The sequence below is a fragment of the Microchirus variegatus genome, assembly GCF_963457635.1.
Source record: "Microchirus variegatus genome assembly, contig: SCAFFOLD_134, whole genome shotgun sequence".
Lineage (NCBI taxonomy): Eukaryota > Metazoa > Chordata > Actinopteri > Pleuronectiformes > Soleidae > Microchirus > Microchirus variegatus.
The window spans coordinates 1-19124 of NW_028154760.1; the positions used below are offsets into that span (position 1 = coordinate 1).

A 19124-nucleotide genomic window follows, 5' to 3' on the forward strand; every position below is an offset into this window, starting at 1 on the left:
CATCCGAATGAACCACAAAGACACTATAAGAAAGGCACTCGCTTGAGTCAACACTAAGAATCCATTAAATATGGACACGTCTTTATGTATGTAGGAGTTTTGTTTGCTTTTGACAGATAAACACTTTTTGGAGATTTTTTGACAGCAGAGTGCCCAGAAACCCATTATCCTGCACTTGTGCAAAACTCCCATGCACCCATTAGCCACTGCATGTCAGGAATGAAGGCTGCAGAGACAAAGAAGAATTTTTACAGCTCGACAGAATATAGATCTACACTATAAATGAATATTAAGACACTTCACATGACTCAAAAATGACGGGCTTCTTTGTCAGATGCTGCTCAGTGTATATAAATCACACTGACTGCTTCTGTTGACAAACACTTATCTTTATTCAATATTGGATTTTGTTCTTTTATGTCTTCTGCTTTGATGAACAGTAGCGAGTTAAATTGACTGTTGACAGGATTATAATGAGGAGAACTCTCTTTTCAGGTTCATTTAACATTGTGATGTTCATTATCATTCATGAATCTGATTTCACTGTTATTTAATGGCTGATCAGTGTCGCTCACATCACTCATTTTGTGCCACAGGACTGTCTCTGCTGGTGGATATGCAATATTTAAGGAGAACACCACAGGAACATACGCCCTAGATAACACATAGATCAGTATATGGCAGTGTTAATCCTTTACCCTTGAATGAAATGCCTTTTTTTTTCCATCTTAATTATCCATATTTAATTTATGTTTTTGAGGTAGTCATGTCTGTGCATCCCACTGGAACTCGAGTGTTTTCCTCTTTTTCAAATATTTACACTACAGCAGTTCTCCAAGCGAACAAAGATTTTTAATAGGACACTGAAGCAAAGTGCTTTATGAGCAACTTGCATCTGACAGAAACATTCTGGTTTATCTGGGGGGCCGTCAACTCTTACAACTGTAAAGAAATCAGGTGGTCACTGTTTTACGGCACAGAAACACTAGAGGCTATATTTATGACTCTGTATGAGCTGTAAATAACAAAGTGTTACATAATTTTAAGGGTTGTTGTTTTAGACAAAGTGTGATGCGTTTGATTTGATTGTATTGATATTTATTAACATGTGTGCAAACTGTATTATATGTAAAGAAAATGAATCCTAATTTTTAAACTGTTCTGTTGACAAAAATGTAAATGCTTCATGTAGCTAAAATGCTTAGGGGTGTTGGATGTACGCTGGAAACGGCAATAAAACAATGCAGTTCTTTTACATGTTTGTCCACTGAAATCTATTTTTTAATCCTCAGGTAAAATGTAATTGTACTGGCATAGCTTTCCCAAATTTCCAAGAATTGGTAAAATGAATACCCTTAAAAAGTATTAAAACGTCTTAATCTTGATTTCATGAGGTATTAAATTGTGTCCATAGAGTTTGCCTGCAAAAAATATACATTGAAAGTATTCATTTTCCTCCCCACGTTTGTTAAAAACAACGATGCTCAGACATCCTCGCCCTGCAAGATCAGCTCGGTTTTGCTCTATAGATTTAATTGCCATTTAAAACCGTTTTGTAAGTTAAATATGTGTTGCTGATTACAGCTTGAAGTGGCGATAAGGTCTTAAAATATTTTGAGAAGGTCTTGAAAAAGTGTTAAAAAGTTATTGAAATTAACTTCAGGATTCCTTCATATAACCCGGAACAAATAACAATAAATTTAAAATAATTTCCCCATACAGCAATGTAAATGTATAACTTCAGTAGTGATGAAAATAATGCTAATGGCCATTTTTACCATAATTGAGAATTGACACATTGTATATAATCAAAATGTAAATAATAAAAGGAGACATCATATTTATTTATCTTGTATATCTTTTGACGTGGATTGTATTCCAAATGATATAGTGTTTTTCAAAGTTTATTTTTGATTTTCGTGTCATTTGAATAAATATATTGTCAATTATCTCTGTATTGCACTTGTTTGCACTTCAAGGTATAAATTACACATTTTTAATTATCATTGAAGATGACACGGTGTTTGTTGCTCACAAAACAAATATTTATAGATGAATGAATGATAGAATAAATCCTAATAACTATTGTTGCTTAATAATCTGACTTTATTAACAGTTGTACTAATCCTAACCTTTATCTTTTAACTTTTCCCTCAAAAAGAAAAAGAAGCAGCTTGTGCATTTTTAAAGAATTTACAAACCAAAACTTTCACCTTTTTTTTGAGTGAGTGTCGGGTCTCAAATCCTAATCTTGCCCAGGACGTTAAAATAGCTGGAGCCGCCCCTGGAGCCGTCAACGACTCTCTGATTAATGGGAACATGGTTGACAAAATAAAAGGCAGAAATAAAGCCTGCATACATTTATTCCCTCTCGCCTCACATTGCAGACACTCTCACTATGTTTTATTAAAAACACACAAAGGTCCATATGTATAAATAACATGTTTAATTAGAAATGAGAAGAAAATGTACAGAAAAAAAATCATACATTTTCTTCATGCACTTACTTTGAAATTCTTCGTGAGTTTCCGGTAGAATTCTGTCACTAATGTCTGAACCAGTTTATGTTTATTATTCTTCTTCAGTATCAGACATGAACGCGAACAGTTTCAGAGATTGTCAGGTGAGAACTTTGCTTTTACGAATATCTGACGTTAATTATCAGAAAGTATAAATATTTAAGCAAGAATTTCATGAGAAAAGACATAAGTTTGTTTGTCGTGAGTCCGTGATTTGCGTTTTCAGCAAAAAGGAAAGTTAGCTAAATAAATATGGCGATGTGGGATTAAACATATATATGAGCCTCCCTGTCATGTTAGCACCTCCTATCATTGTGTTTGCTGTTAAATGAATTGTAATAATAACCAGTTTTTCTTACATTTGTCCCTTATTTTAATACGTTATTCCTGTGAATGACAATAACTGTGTTTACAGTATGTTCATCAGTGAGAATTACAGTATGTTCATCAGTGAGAATTCCTAGCAAAGCACTAACAGTGAGGTCACTATCCTTCATTATACATAACTAACATGACGTTATATGTTATTAGACATGACAACAACTTGTGATAGTTCATGTGTTTTGCATGAAGTTTTGAATCAAGTCACTTTTGTTTATATAGCGAACATCATGTGTCAGCAGTATCTACTTAACAAGAGGCTAATAAAACCTACACCTGCATAAGTTAATGATATCTTCAGAATACATTTGCCCCTCTTTCTAACTGTTAAACAGTTTGTATACTTTTGTTGACAAATGTGTTCTTTTGTGAATTTGGTGTTTGAAGACCTTTGTTCAAATGTTTGCAAATTGCACAAACATAAAAACGAGTTTCAGCTCCTGCGTTCCTTCAGGCTAAAAGGGATTTTGTGAGAGTGAGTAGGTAATAAAGGATTGTCCTTTATGTGAAATGAAGCTGTGGACATATGCTGAAGATATTGCAGATTTAAGAAAGCATCATTTTATTAGGTGAGCCTTTTGTTTAGTGGCTGAATATTTGTTTTTCCTTCTGTCCCTGCTGGCAGCCATGTTATCAGTGAGTCAGGTGGTTTATGGAAATGGCATCACGCTTGGCAAAGTTGGTGTTGAGACTGTTGTGTCATTTCCTTGCTCCACTATAAAGAAAAAATGGTTTTAGCGTGCATGCTGTACTTCAGGTGTGCACAGTCACTTCCATAAACTAACAAATGCACATAATATCTGCACCATGTTTGTGACAGGCATGGAGGGCAGAAGGTCTTCCACTGTCCACCACCAGTAATGAGGCTTGTAAACTATATGACGCTATACTCACACAGGTAACTGTAAAACACTTGAACCCACGTCTCACGTGTCACCATAACAAAATGTAATGACTGTTTGTTTTGTCCTTAGTATGTGAAATGGAGGAATGATGAAACCTTGGGAGGAATTGATGGATGCATTTCAGCTATCCAGGCAGCGGATCCTAACTTTGGTAAATGCCAGAACATCAGACCTATATTTAATGTATTTTTGATTGAACCAGGTAAGTAGAGTGTTTGCATGTGGAGTTTTGAGTGGCAGTCATAAAACATATGCCTGGAGGTCATTAAATGTATAACTGGAGTAATCGTTATGCACATAAATTGATGGGAGAACAACCTATGAGACACACGCTGCTCGACTCTATCATTAATGGATGGTCGTCGTATATCAAGCCTTGATAACAACAGACTGCAGACATTTGATGTGATATGAAAAGTAAAGTGTTATTACTGACGTTACAAATAACTGCAACTCTTTTAGTTGAACCAGTACCAGGATCCTTCAAACTAAAGCATTACTGTTGTCATATAAGTCCATTCATTATCACAATATGAGACAAATGAAGGATTATCTTTTCTTATCTTACATCTGAGTTTTTCCCACTAAGACAAGTCAAGACATAATATGCCATTAAATAGACAAGCCTTTTATTGCATAACCCTGCAAGATACGCTGACTACAGTCACTTTTGCTACAGTATGGCATGCTGTGCTGTCATTTATTTACTCATAGTGATCATCTGTTGACTGACCACAGATCAGTAAGCAGAGGTTGATCCTTATCGGCTTCAGACTCATACAAGAATTTTAAATTTAAGTCTGTTCATGCAAATTAATCAAAATTAGGGAGATGAGCAGTTTCCCCTCATTTCAGTTGAAAAGGAAAAGGACTGGAAAGTTGTGTTTTTTGTGTCACAATGAGAAGTTTGTTTTGTTTCATTTCCCCTGTAGTTATGGGCCACGTGATGAGTACAGGGCTTGAGCTGGTGTCAACGACAAGCTCCACTCGGCTGAATGATCGTCTCGCCAGTGCAGTGAGGCGAACCGTGCAGCTGGCCAACAGCCAGGACATCTCTCCCAGAGAGAGGCTCCATGTCAGGGCTATGGAGCTTTTCTCACATGGGTAAGTTTCAGAGCTGCGTGGCCACAGGAAATGCAGTTACAACAAAAGGATCAATGGGGGATCTTGTGATATTTGTGCAAAATGTGGCTTCCCATGCTAGCATGAGTTTCACTGACATTTTCTCAGCTTGTTAGATGTGTGCACGACATGTCACATAAGTGCTTCACAGGAATGCAGAGACAGGCTTCCTCTATAACATGAAAGTAGGTTTAAAAGAAAGTAGTTGAAGGTTAATACTTAATTTAATGTCATACAGTAAATCCCCCCCCAAAAAAATCAATAGGTGCAAATCAAGTGAATAAATAAGAATGGAAATGACTGAACTTTTAACTACTTCAGTTCATTCTCTTTGCTTCTTGAAAATAGACCTTGAAAGGGAATGTATTGCCATTTAGTGTGTGTGTGTGTGTGTGTGTGTGTTTGTGTGTATAAGATCCCACAATTCAATGTATAACCAAGCTCTGAAGTGTAAGGAGCGCTGAATATCTGTGATAAAATTTTGGCTAGACATAGATCTGAGCAAGGGTATGGAACCATTTTAAAGCTTTGAGAGTTCTCCAGGTACACAGTGGTTTCAGTAACTGTAAAATGTGTCTGAGGCAGTGATGGAAAAAACCCTCTGGTCACTTACACAGAATTTCAGAATATCTTTGCAGAGATAGGAGAATCATCTCGGTATCACTCCATGAATCAGGCTTTTATGAGAGAGAGACCAACAACAAGCCACAGGGTAATTACAATAATGACCATGTTGTGCATTTTTTTCAGGCAGCATTTAATGAACCCTCTGGTCCAGTTCATGTCTGACATTATTAAGGGTTTGCATGATCCAAGGATATGTAAACAGCTTGAGCAGTTTTCCATTTCACACCTGGAATCAATACCTGTGGTTTAGTTATATACAGAACAGTAATTAATAAGCCTCAGCAGGGATCAGACAAGTTTTGTTTCAGAGGAAAAAGAAGTTGCCTGGTAAAGACGAATGCTTCTTTTGTATTATTATTTTGAGAACGACAAAAGACTTTAAAAAATAAAGTGTTGTTCATTCATCATCAATGTTTTTTCATTCATCATTTTTCGGAGGCATTCAAATGCTTCGGATTCGCAGCATCCATCTATTTTGTGCCTCACAGTCGAGCAAGTTAATATTTGTGATGTACTGTGTCTTTTTCTGTGGATGTGGGCTATAAGGAGATACTGAGCAGATCATTTGTTTGTCAAGGGTCTACAATTCCCACTTTATGAATCTCATTGTTGATTCATTCTCTTGTCCTTAACATCTTCACAGCATGTTGTTCTGTCTGTATGTGTAATAGTGACTCGTGTTTCACTTAGGAACTTTTCCAAGGCCTGCGATGCATGGGAAGACATTCTGGTCGATCACCCCACTGATTTGCTGGCTCTCAAGTTTGCCCACGACTCCTACTTCTACTTGGGAGCCCAAACTCAGATGAGGGACTCTGTGGCCAGAGTGCTGCCTCACTGGAAACCACAAACACCTTTGTCCAGGTATGCAAACCAGGGTATACAACACAAACCATGTCTTCAAGATAATATGAAACCTGTGATCTCAGTATATTGCTGAATATATGTAATGTAATGGGAATGAATGAGGACTGTAAAACACTCTCGTGTCAGGCTTCAATACACACAATTTATAGTATATTGACTTTGTGTGTCATGATGAACTAATAATATTACAGATTATCACTGGGCTATATAGAACTTGTTGGAATTTTAATTGAGTTTCTAAACAAGTCCAGTTGGACTTAATGGGCCTTAATAAATAAAATAATTCATAGCCACTCGTAAAGTGCCCATGTAATGAGCTCTCACATCTCTAAACACCAGCTATGAACTACCTGCTCTGCACCAACCATCACATAACCACAGATCACTGTTCGCCAGAGCTGCAGAGGAAAGCTCCAGAGAGAGAATAAAAAACTACAGAGAGATGTGTTTTGTTACTTAAAGGTCCCGCGTGTAACATTATGAGGGTTTATTGATAGAAATATACTCCCCCTAACTATGTATGTAAGTGAATAATCCTTTCATAGCCTCAGAATAAGCCTTTCTTATGTACAGTGCAGTGCCTTGCTTTACAGAGGCCACCATCAGAGCACACATTTAACATGTATCTACAACACAAGCATAGATGATTGACATCCTTTCTGAAATGTGAGGCCGCCGTACTTCTCTGACATGACTGGAATGTTTCTTATTCTTCGACACTGACTGAACCTTTAATTCTACAAATGTATGTTTTGACGACATTAAAACCTATGAGACTAATATAAAGGGTGATTTATATGTCAGTGTAAGGTTTGTATGCTTTTCTGCATCTTACAAAACATCCTTTTCAAACACCTAACCACTACAAAAATCATGTTTCAGCGCAAAGACATGGAAAATATGAAGTTCAATAAAGAATGATCAAAGGACATGGGATCAGTGGTGTACTGTATATATTAATACACCTTTTAGATGAGAGAAGAAAGGACAGTAAATGAGGCGTATGCTGTGGAAAGAGTCATTTCTCACACAGGGTGAAGCCTGGAAGTCTTCACCCTGCAGTCATGTGTCTTTTCTGGTTTAGAATCCTTAAAGGGAATAAATGATTGTTTTCCCGCAAAGCCTTCCTTCTTCCGCTATTTCCAGACAGACCAAACAAAATATCTTTAATATTTTAACACTTCATGGTAACAAGCAATGTCTGTGTGGAGATAAATCTGCAGTTTGCCAGACAATAATTTACACAGGAAAAATAAAATCCAATACTCCCACACAGCAATAACGAGTTGGCAGTTATCAGCATGAAGAAAGTTGGTGGCAACACACTGTGGTTATCACTGTGTTGAAATTATTTTTGATTATTTCCCCCCTCACTGTCACTGCTATATTTCATTTAATATGCATTTCTTATTTATTTTAAATTTGCTAGAATTTCCCCAGGGATTAAGTTGAGCTTTATCAGATTCATTTGTTTTTCCTTCCGGCTTCTCCCTCAATAGAGAGGTAACCACAGCCGATCAATATACACTTTAAATTGTGTCAAGGCTAAAAAAAACAATTGATGCTTTATTCCAAAAGTTATAAAAAAAGCTGCTTGCATGTGATTTAGGTTAGCTTAGGTAAATAATAATCTTTATTATAAAGATTATTATAATAAAGATTATTATTTACCTAAGCATTGTTCCCAATTGTCACTTTCTATTGTGATACAGACATCGTCGTATGCTAATTTGATATCCATTGTTATTGCTACAGACATCACATATGCATTCTACAACACTGAATACATTCTGTAAAAATAACAGAATTGACTTGGTGAGTAAGTATATTGTGTTTGATGTTCTTATGTATCTGTGCTGACAGTTATCTGAAAGGATTATATTCCTTTGGTCTTCTGGAGACTCGTTTCTATGACCAGGCTGAAAGAGTTGCCATGGAGGTGAGATTTTCTCTGTGTCTTTAGTATTGTGATCCAGGCATCTGTGTCTGTGCTGATTACATGAGTGCAGTAAAGTAAAGTCATTTGCTGCCGAATGAGATGTTCTCACCTGTATATGTAATGATCGAGGAACATCATGAGTAAAAACAAAAGGAATGCGTCACAATCAAGACACTGATTCTCTTGTGCAGGGCCTCAGCCTGGTTCCAGATGATGCTTGGTCGGTCCACGCTTTAGCCCATGTTTATGAGATGAAGGCTGAGTTTGACAAGGGCTTGAAGTTTATGGAGAGTAAAGAGAAGGAGTGGCAGGTACAACTCCATAGAATTGTTTTTCCCCCCTAATGAATCACATTTTTATAACCTTGTCAGATTCAGTTACCTTGTTACTCTCCACAAAAATCAGCAGGATTAAATTACAAATTTTAACAGCTCTAGGTAAAAATGAAATATATGTTGTTTAATTCCAGGTATCTGAAGCCCTGGCGAGTCATAACTATTGGCACTGGGCTCTATACTTCATCGAGAAGGTAAAGATTATAATGAGATTTCTCAGTCAACCGAATAGTTGGCAGTGGGAGTGCTTATGGAACTTGTATTTATGATATCCTTTCCCCTGGGTAATTTCAAGTGGAGAGTTGATTATATGGGGAGATTAATTTGTGTCAACACAATCTATAACCCTGGCTTATCTCTCAAGTCTGAAGTTATTTAAACTTGTCTTTCTTGCCCCCTCTTCCTCCTCCACAGGGGCAGTACGAAGCCGCTCTGCAAATATATGACTCTCAGGTTGGTTTGTGTTGAGAGTTTGCATCAAAACTTCAATGGTATATCCATCTGAGTATCCTTGTGAGTTCTTTCAGGAGTGATATATGTACCAATGCACAGGGGACAAAGGCTAAAAGCAATGTGTTGTTCTTTGTGTGTCAAGAAGGCAAGTGCAAATCAATGGAGGTTAAAAACCTGTCATCCTTTTCAGTGTCAACTGCCAAAGCTTTTTCTATTCACTCTCAAAATAAGTGGGACTGTCTGAAAGTAAAGCTCTTTGACGTCTTTTACCTAAACAAGAACATTTCATAATGTTACTCAGGCTTGACTCAAGTTTAAACGCAGCAGAAATTCTTACATAAAGTTAGCTGATAGCTATGAATGTTTAACCGCTCGTACCAGGGGACGCCAGTAAAACATGAACATGTCTTCTTTATGATTTTTTTCTCCTCTGAAAGATGTCAGTGTGGAGGCAGTTATGCTATGTTACATCTTTGTGGGTTAAATGTGAATTACATCCTGTTCTTCTAGGTTTTCAGACGTTGTAAAGCCTCAGGATCCATGTTGGACACTGTCGATGCCAGTTCAATGCTCTACAGGCTGGTAATGGAGGGTAAGATACATGTTAATGTGGGATTTCACAAAACATCTTGTTAAGGAAAAGAACATCAAGAAGGGAGTTCAGATCGGTGTAACGTTTAAATAGAAACAAAAGTCTGTTACATAGTCAAATCAGCTCCACAAGACTCTGTTTCTTGGTAACATTTTTAATTAAATAAATGAAATTAAAATAAATTACATTAAATTAAATAAATTTAAAAATTATTAATTATTATTATAAATAATAATTGAATAATAATAATAATACAAATTAAAATATATCTGGTGTCAGCCAACTATATTGAAAACTACAGCTTGTTTTCCATCAAGACAGACAGACGCAACAGCAACATTGCGCTAGTAAAGCAGGATGGCTGCAAATAGGTTGTAGTATGACTGAAAACACAAATAAATGTCCCATGTAAAAGTTTCATAAGTGAAATATGAGGCCTAAAGAAACTAGTTGTACAGTGGTTTGATGGGATCAATGTGTCGCTGCTGTATACACAAACACCCCCGCATTCAGGAATTATAGTATTGCCTGACCGAGCCAGTTTTCAGATGAAGGACACAGCATATAAAAGTGCACAAGGACCAAAACAGAGGCAGAATATTATCATCAATCACCGAACATTATGCATTGCACCTTTAAGATAAAATAAAATGTCTGGTCGTAACTAAAAACGGCAAAAGAAACTTACATTTGACTTTTTTTCTATGAGAGACTGAATATAGTTTTTAATGAAATGTGAAGCAGCTTTTAATCAGTACTTGTCTCTGTATCTGTGCATGATGAGGTGTGTGCGTGAGCGACCGCTGGAGAGAGCTGCTCCAGATAACACAGCCGCACAGCGATGACCACGTGACCATATTTAATGACCTCCACTTCCTCATGGCGTCGCTTGGAGCTAAAGAGAGCAGGACTTCTCAGCGTCTGCTTGAGGGCCTCCAGGACTTGGCGAGGTAAGTTCCGCACCATTTCTTTTCTTTCACTGAACACCTCAACATTCTGCCAGTATTACGTAAGTCACCCAGGTCTTATGTAAAGACAGAAACAAGGCTGAGCATAGGAGTGGCGAGATAGAGAGAGAATACAGAGCTGCAGTCCATCTCTGAGACCACGGTCTTCTCTCTGTAGCAGATGTTACACCAGCAGCTGCTGCCTCTGTGGAGTTTTGTGGTCATAATGTGTTCTGGCATCACAACCACTCACAGCCTGTGCTCTCAATTATGTCTGGCAGAAAAACCCACAGAACGCTGCCATTTAAAACCAGTGCTTTAAGTTCTCATGCATTTTACTGTGACATAATGAAACCCAAATAACAAGAGTTACACAGGAAACCATGTAGGAAGCACAGCTCTACTTTGAATTATCGGGCAAGCTGCAGACTTGTTAAAGCTTTGCATTGTTTAATTCCATCGCTCACATACACTGTGTCACTTTGTTAATCCAAGAAATTCTGACAGTGTTTTGTCATATCTGGCTCTACAGTGAAGCACATTCTGCTCAGATATTCATGCCTCTCACATATCGGAAGAATAATACCTTCGTCAGTCTGTGCAAATAAACCAACCCCGAGCTCTTCTGTAGACTTCATCGATTTTCATAATTTAATATGAAAATATCGCTTTAATGAATGGAAAATAGGGCGGAATAATAATCATTTAAAACAGTGAATGATTGTCCATTTATTTTAAGCCTATTCATAAAAAAGGAAATCCTTACATGTTGGAAACCGTTCACGTATTTATTTTTTTGATTATCATTACATTAGAGCACAGGTGTCAAACTCACATCCGGCCCACCGTACAATTATATTTGAGATAATATGTCTTCCACGCTTATCAAGTTACCTCGCCAAGTAAAATAAATAAACAAATTAAATGTGGACTTTGAAAACACAGCCAGAGGGGGCGCAGCAACTCACTTGTATTTTAGCTTTATACATCTAGTAAAAAATCTAAGCTAAGATACATGTGACTATGGACAGTGGAAAATCATGTGTTGTGAACTTTTTGTTATGGAGTTTGACACCTCTGCATTAGAGCAGAGGTTGATTATGACACCATCTCATTTGGTAACGCTGCATGTTTTAAATCAGTTTCACAGCAGAAGTTTGGCTTTTAAAATATTATTGTAAATCAAATCACAATCTATCAGAAAAAAAATCACATGTAGATATTTTCCTACACCAAATGACAGCAAGTCAATATTTGAGCTAATAGCAAAGCCTGTATTGTATCACCTTCATCCTTCATTGTCTCTAAAGCAGCTGCGACAGTTCTATTTACATAAGTTCACCTTACGTTGTTTTCAAAAAAGAAGAAAACAAATTAATCGTGTCCAGGCAGAATTATGTACTAACTACATTGTTAATTAAGATTTAATTAAAACATAGACATGGTCATCATTTGTTTTGTCTTTTTTTTAGATTAGGTATTTAAATGTGAATGAGCACAGTTACAGTTCCTCTGATCATCTTAAAGTGCTGCTAAGTCATTGATTTGGCTGTTTAAGTGTTTTACGTGCTTTAAACAACATTTCTGGAACTGCGAGCATCTGTTGTTTCTGCAAAAGAAAGGCTGTACGAACAGCCAAGTGTTGCCTTTGCAACTTCACTTATGGGGAAATTAATGAATGAAACACAAATCTTTCAACTCTTGCTTCAAACTGGTGTTGAACTGCGAGTCGTCATTAAAAGTCACAGCAGGAAACAAGCAGAAAGTCAGGAAAAACCATGTGATTGCTCCTGTGTTGTCTCATCTCAGGTAAAGTCACTTTACAATGCTGTTTTAGTTTGTTTTTCTCCGTCTTGCTCTCTCTGGTCCTGGCTTCACTCTCTCACTTAGCCCACATGTGAAAACATGTCGGCAGACTTCATATTTTCTTTTCTTAGATGGTAAATATCACATTCACAATCCTCAGCAGAGATACATCAGACACATCAGATGTTTGTATGAAAATGTGCTGCGTTTCTTTTATTTGCATCAGTACCAATTCATCTCACCCTTCGTGTCTTCTGTATCTGGATGAAGCCGTTTGTGTTTGTAGAAGGAAATAGGCAATTATTTTTTTTTGTGGCCCAAGATTTTTTTGATTCAAAAAAATATATATAAATAAATTCATTCAAAAAACATTTGAAGAAATGTTCTTCCTTTAAACAATTGCCTTTTTCTACAGGGAGCCAGGAGATAATCAGCAACATCAGCTGGCCGGGACTGTAGGTGTGTCCATGTGTCAGGCTTTTGTTGAGTACGACAAAGGCAACTATGGTGGAGCGGTGGATCTCCTCTACCCTTTAAAATATGACATTGTCGATATTGGTGGCAGTGATGCTCAGGTGAGTTCCACACAAGGAAAGGTGGCAAACTCAAAGCAAATAATAAAAATGAAACAAAATAGGCCTGAACGATTAATCATTTTAATCAGTTAATTCAAATGAATGTATTAGGAAGATTTATTTTTATATTTAACTTCCACCACCGTTGCCTCCCTTGGGCTTCTGTAGTCCATAGTGGTGCAGGACTGTAGCCTATTTACTACTGAGGCTGCACCAACAATTAATGCTGTCCTCAACAGCACGTCCGACAGCAGGGGGCGTAGTCATCCCCTGCTGTCTGACAAACCTGTAGAAAACAGGAAGACGATCATGTGACCCAGGGGCCTCAAACTCAAAATGACTTGGGCCAGTGAACTTCTTGTCTGGTCAGGAGGGGCCGGGTCAAGTGAAAAAAGTCCAACAATTCGGGGAAAAAAACCGTTTAGTGATTAGAAATGAAGATCTTGATAATCCATCATGATGTTGCAATCACAAATACCCGATTGCGATATATATATAAATAATATTTAGGCTGACATCGTTTGTGTTGATAGATAGTTCAAGACAAAAAAAACAAACGTTTATGACGCAAAATGAATCTGTAAATAACAAAAACAGGCGAAAATAAAACATAATTAAAACATTAAATCAAAATAAGCATCTAGACAATTGCAATTTAACACTCAACAGGCTTATATTTAATTAAATATTGAATTTGATCATTTAAAATTGAATTGAAATAAAATTGAATTAAAAGTGTAGGGCCCCAGGACATTGACTGGCAGGACACATGTGGCCCCCAGGCCAGAGTTTGAGACCCCTGATGTGACCCTTCTGATTGTGTTTGATATCAAGGTAATCAAAAACCTTATTTTTTCTGATGAAACTTATGATCAATGTAATTATTTTTGTAATTGATTAATCCATTAGTAGTTTGGTCCATAGAATCACAGACAATGTTTATCGTTGTTTCCCAAACCTCAAAATGACGTTCTTAGGTTGTCTTGTTTTGTCAACAAACCAAAATAATACGTTTCTTTTCAATATGAAGCAAAGGAAACAGAACGTATTCACGATACAAGAGATTTCTTTTTTAATTATTGAAAAAAACCAAACCAATTTAACTGTTGCAGCCCTTGTGAAGAACGAAGAACATAATGTAAAGATTCTATATTTAGGTCTATAAAACCAAAAACAAGCACAAAGTCAACTGTAGTTATGTTATGCACCTTTTAAATGCCTCAAGGCTTTATTTTTGCTTAGATATCATTGATCTTATTGTTTTGTGTTTTCTTGAGGAAAACAGAAATCCCTGTTGAGGGTGAAAATAGACCAGAGGTGAAGAACACTCTACATGAGAGTTAAGCCTTTCAGTCTAAGAACATGCTACAGAATGTGGAGCAAAGTGTATGAATAATGAATCTGTGTGATGGATGCTGATGGCGTTTGCCTTCTTTGTGTTCATGAAACTGTTCCCCAAGGTGCGACACTTTATAGAGTAACAGTAGAAAGTGTAAAAGTAAAAGTGCTGGAATGGTCTTTGCTAATGAGTTTGTTGTCGGTCGTTTGCAGAGAGACGTCTTCAGTCAAATGCTCATACATGCAGCCATGAAGTCGGAGAACAAGCGTCACCAGAAACTGGGAAGGTAAAGAATTACTGCGGTTTCAAACGTCGGGTGCCTTAGTTTTAGACCACCTTCATTTCATTTCTCTTTGTTTTGTCATCCATGTTTTAATGTGAGATTGTATTCTGTGAATTAAGTAGGAAAAAAAGGAAAGTTATTGCACTATTTGAAGAACTGATGCAGTACGACTGGGGGCTACTGCCCACTCTTCACTTCAGCTGCTATGTCCTTCTATATGCACATACAACCCTAATGATATGCTTTCACTGTGTAACTAACAACCTCTGTCTGTGCCGCATGTTCTGCTTTCATTATTCATCAGGTTAGCTTGTACTTTCTCTGAATCTGTGTTCCTCTCCATACGCTGTGTTTGTGTTCTCCCAGATGTCTTCTAGTGGAGCGTGATGCCGTGAGGCCAAACTCTCCTCTGACCGATCGCCTGATGCAGAAAGCCCTGGCTCTTCATGCCTAGAAGGAGAGCAAGAGTGTGCAGAGCAGTGTCTGTGCAAACATATATACAAGTAACATTTCAATCTGTTGTGCTGATGTTAGGTTTTCGGGGACTTTTACCGGGACTTTGGATTTTATATCAAAACAGCTCAAACAGTTTTCAATTAAAACATTGCTATTATGAGCTAATATAATCACATGTTTTTTTTCCCTTAATTGCCTTAATGTAAATTACTTTCTTTCTCACTTTTATCAAGAGCACATTTAGATTATTTTCTGCTGATTTCATGTCAATAGAACTACAAAAACCAATATCAAAACCAATAAAGATACACTTCTTACTTGTCATGTGAAAGACTGTTTGAGTTACAGAATAAAGTGCAACACGCCTTAAGAATAACAATTGCACTCAAACATTTGCAGAGATGTCGAAGCAGTAAAAAAAAAGAAGAAGAAGAAGATATCCTCGCACATCCCCGAGGAGCTGAGTGGAGTGCAGTTCTTTTCTTCCTTCCTCTTCCCCTGTGTCGACCTGCTCTCACAACACCGAGGTAATCTCATCTTGGATCTGAGAGATCAGGATCTGGGACAGCACGATCCCTGCAATCTAGAGGACAGCAGCTGCCAATGTAAATTACAGAGCAGGCTCTAGGTAACTGTATACTCTGTGCTAAGCATTTCAAGGTCCCTCAGAGGGTTATAATGCTCATTTGGCACATGGGGAGAAACATGTTTTTAGAACAAGATAAAACGGTTTGAATAGAGTCACTTAAAATGACTGTATTAAGATTTACAGGCTCATAATTCTTAATAGTTTGATTCCTCACAGCGTTGATTGTGAGGCATTTTACAGCAAAAACACACATTTGCTGTTAGAGACAGCATTTCACGGAGTGCTTAAATAATTGAGTGGTAAATGAGGCTTGTTATGCAGACAAATGTTGCTGTAGTGTTCATCGAGAGTGTGCGAGGAGGAAAAAGAAAACTTAACTCACAGATTTACTGCACATCAGAGCAACTGTAACGCTAATACAATTGTTTTGACAGAACTCATTGGTTATTTACATGCTCTCGTCTCAGAAGAATCACCGGGGACCCAATCAGGCAGATATGAGAGTGAGATAGATCAAGCTATAGATCCTCTGTCAGAACCACATGCTCTGTGAGAATACACTGTCACACTACCTGAATCATTTTGATAGTGGACTAATTATTTAGATAAAGCGGTTGATTGCTGTTAATGAGATTTCATGGCCAATTGAACATAGTCACTCATTCATTCACACTTTGGGATTTGCGGCGCTTGGTGCAGGCAGCGCCACGTGAAATAGGTCATGAATGGTAGAGAGTGTCTTCCTTTCTTGGACACGTAATCACACAATATCGCACTCAGGCTTCTGCCTCAGTTGCACATTAACCTGCACTTTCGATCTAGAGCCGTGTAATAAATGAATAATGTGTCGTTAAAATTTCAGTGGCCCATTGTGCCCAGTTATTGCCGTCTTTCCTATAACTCTCTGTTTTGAATTAGTTATATCTCAGTGGCCTCACATTAACCCTACACCAGGCTGCTGTCTGTACAAAAAATACGTTTTCATGGGATTTTTTATTTTTTTTTGAAGATCATAATCATGCTGTGAGGTGAAGTTTGCTGGAGGCTCATCGAACAATGTTTATACTGTATGTTTGTTATTTAACCGTTAGAACATAGAGCATTTTTGGCTGCTTTTTTCCATTACTGTTTAAATGTACGTTATATACAGAGGCTATATTTTAGCACAATCTAAACAATCTGATGGGGAAAAAAAGAAATTTTAATTATATAAACACACCTGAGTAAAAAGTACTCAAAATGTTTCAAATCGGTTTGAATTTGTGAAATTTGGAAATATGTCACAGTTCAAAGTTCACTTGGCTCATTTTTATGAACAAAAAGAAAATAAAAACTGTCTATTTTGTGACTTTGAACAATTATCGCTAACTTTGACTCAACAACATATAAGAAGACATTTTTAAAGCCTGACTATGTGACCTATAAACACACACCCCCCGGATGTCCATATAAGGAGTTGTGTGTTATTCCCGTGGCAATTTACCAGGCGTCTGCAACCAGAGACTGGAGTCTTCCTGTTTTCCCGGTGAATTTAATCGGTAAGTAAGAATGCATTAAATAGCCACCAGGGTGTGACTTTGTTTCTTGTCTGTGGGAAAATGAGCCCAGTTCACGCTTGATTTATAACGTCAGTTAACATTTTCCCGAGGCGATAATGGTCTCAATCACTACTTCTAGGTCTTCTTCAATACAACATGTCAGATTTGTAAATGAAATTCCCATTTAGAGAAAATGGAGGATTATGCGCACCACAGCCTTGTTGCACGTGATGCCTCTGAACCTTTGTTCATTACACGCCATCATGTTTTTCAGCCACAATCGCAATTCTGGAGGTCAGATTTTTATGTGGTGCCACTTATCTGCAACCCACTGCTCTGGAGCTGCAGAATCTCCTTCACAAGGAAATAAATACATACAAGCTACTTTTATTTTATTAAATAACACATTTCTCTCAAAGGGAAAGCCTTTTATTTTGGAGATTGAGATGATAAATCACATCAAACCTCTACAGTGTAGACGCTACTGCCTGTCCATATGCTCTGGAGTAAGAAACTGATCCTGAAACTGAACTGGCCGACAAAGCTGAAATAATAACTAACTTAATGACTAACTTCAAAAGGCTGACGATGTTGCCCAACTGAAGGTTGCGCACAAATGGAGCATTAAAACCTGGTTATTACCGTTCTGGACATTTAAGAGAATAGGAAGAAGTTGATAGAGTCCTGTCCCGTTTTGGACCCACATTCTTATCAAAGCAGGGTTTCTCAAGCATGAACTACATGAAATCCAAATATCGCTGGCCATTTCTAAAGCTATTGGGCTGGCGCTATGATTTATTATTTAAAAGTGGGCCACGTCTACCTTAGATAAGGAAAGTACTCAAATAGTCCTGCATAGTTATGTGTATGTAATGTAACTATACATGAAATGAAATATGCTACTGAGTATGACCTTTCATTTTAATGGTCAAATAAGTTTAGCAGCTTCAGATTAATTGTATTTGGTGGTTAGATTTGCAGACCTCTGGTTTACACCTTCACATGCTGCTGTCATTAATCATGTGTATCTCTGTTATTTTGAAAAGTTTCCAGTTACTGTTACCTGAGGTAAAGCCAGTCCTAGAGCGAGAGCCCCCACCATCAACAGATGAGACTCAATCCACGTCACTGCCCGGTCCGAACAACCGACTGGGTATATCGACTTGTTTGCCTCCAGGTAGTTCTGGGTTTGAACCCCAAACCCACACATGGTGTTTATCACTGCCTGTGACAGGGATTGACGATGGGAAAAAACCCACAGAGAGAAAGAGAGGGGGATGTCAGTGTTGTATAGATTTCACCTTGATTTCCACAAAAACACTCAAACACAGGTTGTTGTTTCACAGACTTTACCTTGTGTTAGTTTCCATTGACAAAGAAATTAACCATTGAGGGCAAGGGGAGGATTTTGTGGGAGTCTGCTAATTGCTCAGATTTGGACTTCAAGAAAGGAAATGACAAAAGTGCAACAGCTCAGTCCCTGATGTTGCATTTCAGTTGCAGACTGTAAACAGAAGGTTGCAGCACTGCATCAGCTCAAATAGTGTTCAATTAATAGATTTTCCCATCATGTAGTAGGAAAAGGTGTGTAACACCTGTGGAGAATAGTCTGTAACAGTGTCACAGATCTATTCTCATCTTCACAGACTAGAATTTATTAGTGAATGGTGGCATGAAAGTTTCAAAGTCACAGTGTTGGGATTAGGGTGAAGACATTTGTTTTCTATGAGTGGTACTTAGTGTATTAATGCAGTAATATACAATTTCACGTATTATGTAGGCATGTTTGTCTCAGCATGCAGGTAGAGGAGGCTTCAGGTCAAACATCATAAATCTCATGAAAGAGGAAAA

At 37.6% G+C, this 19124-nt stretch overlaps 1 protein-coding gene across 1 annotated transcript; it reads left to right on the plus strand.

Moving 5' to 3' along the window:
* The first annotated feature begins 2544 nt into the window (after positions 1-2544).
* On the plus strand, positions 2545-15721 carry ttc38 (tetratricopeptide repeat domain 38). The gene is made up of 14 exons (XM_083910905.1): positions 2545-2623; positions 3721-3798; positions 3875-3956; positions 4738-4909; positions 6245-6418; positions 8285-8360; positions 8552-8671; positions 8830-8889; positions 9110-9148; positions 9659-9740; positions 10525-10690; positions 12909-13068; positions 14620-14693; positions 15057-15721. The coding sequence occupies exons 1-14, from the start codon at positions 2549-2551 to the stop codon at positions 15142-15144; spliced, it is 1446 nt and encodes a 481-aa protein (XP_083767031.1). The 5' UTR covers positions 2545-2548; the 3' UTR covers positions 15145-15721.
* The last annotated feature ends 3403 nt before the right edge of the window (positions 15722-19124 follow it).

Excerpts from the sequence above, each read along its gene's own strand:
- ttc38 (XM_083910905.1), top strand. The coding sequence starts at position 2,549 with ATGTCTGAACCAGTTTATGTTTATTATTCTTCTTCAGTATCAGACATG. Across the intron at positions 6,419-8,284 it reads CCACAAACACCTTTGTCCAG|TTATCTGAAAGGATTATATT; the intron begins GTATGCAAACCA and ends CTGTGCTGACAG. Across the intron at positions 8,890-9,109 it reads CTCTATACTTCATCGAGAAG|GGGCAGTACGAAGCCGCTCT; the intron begins GTAAAGATTATA and ends CCTCCTCCACAG.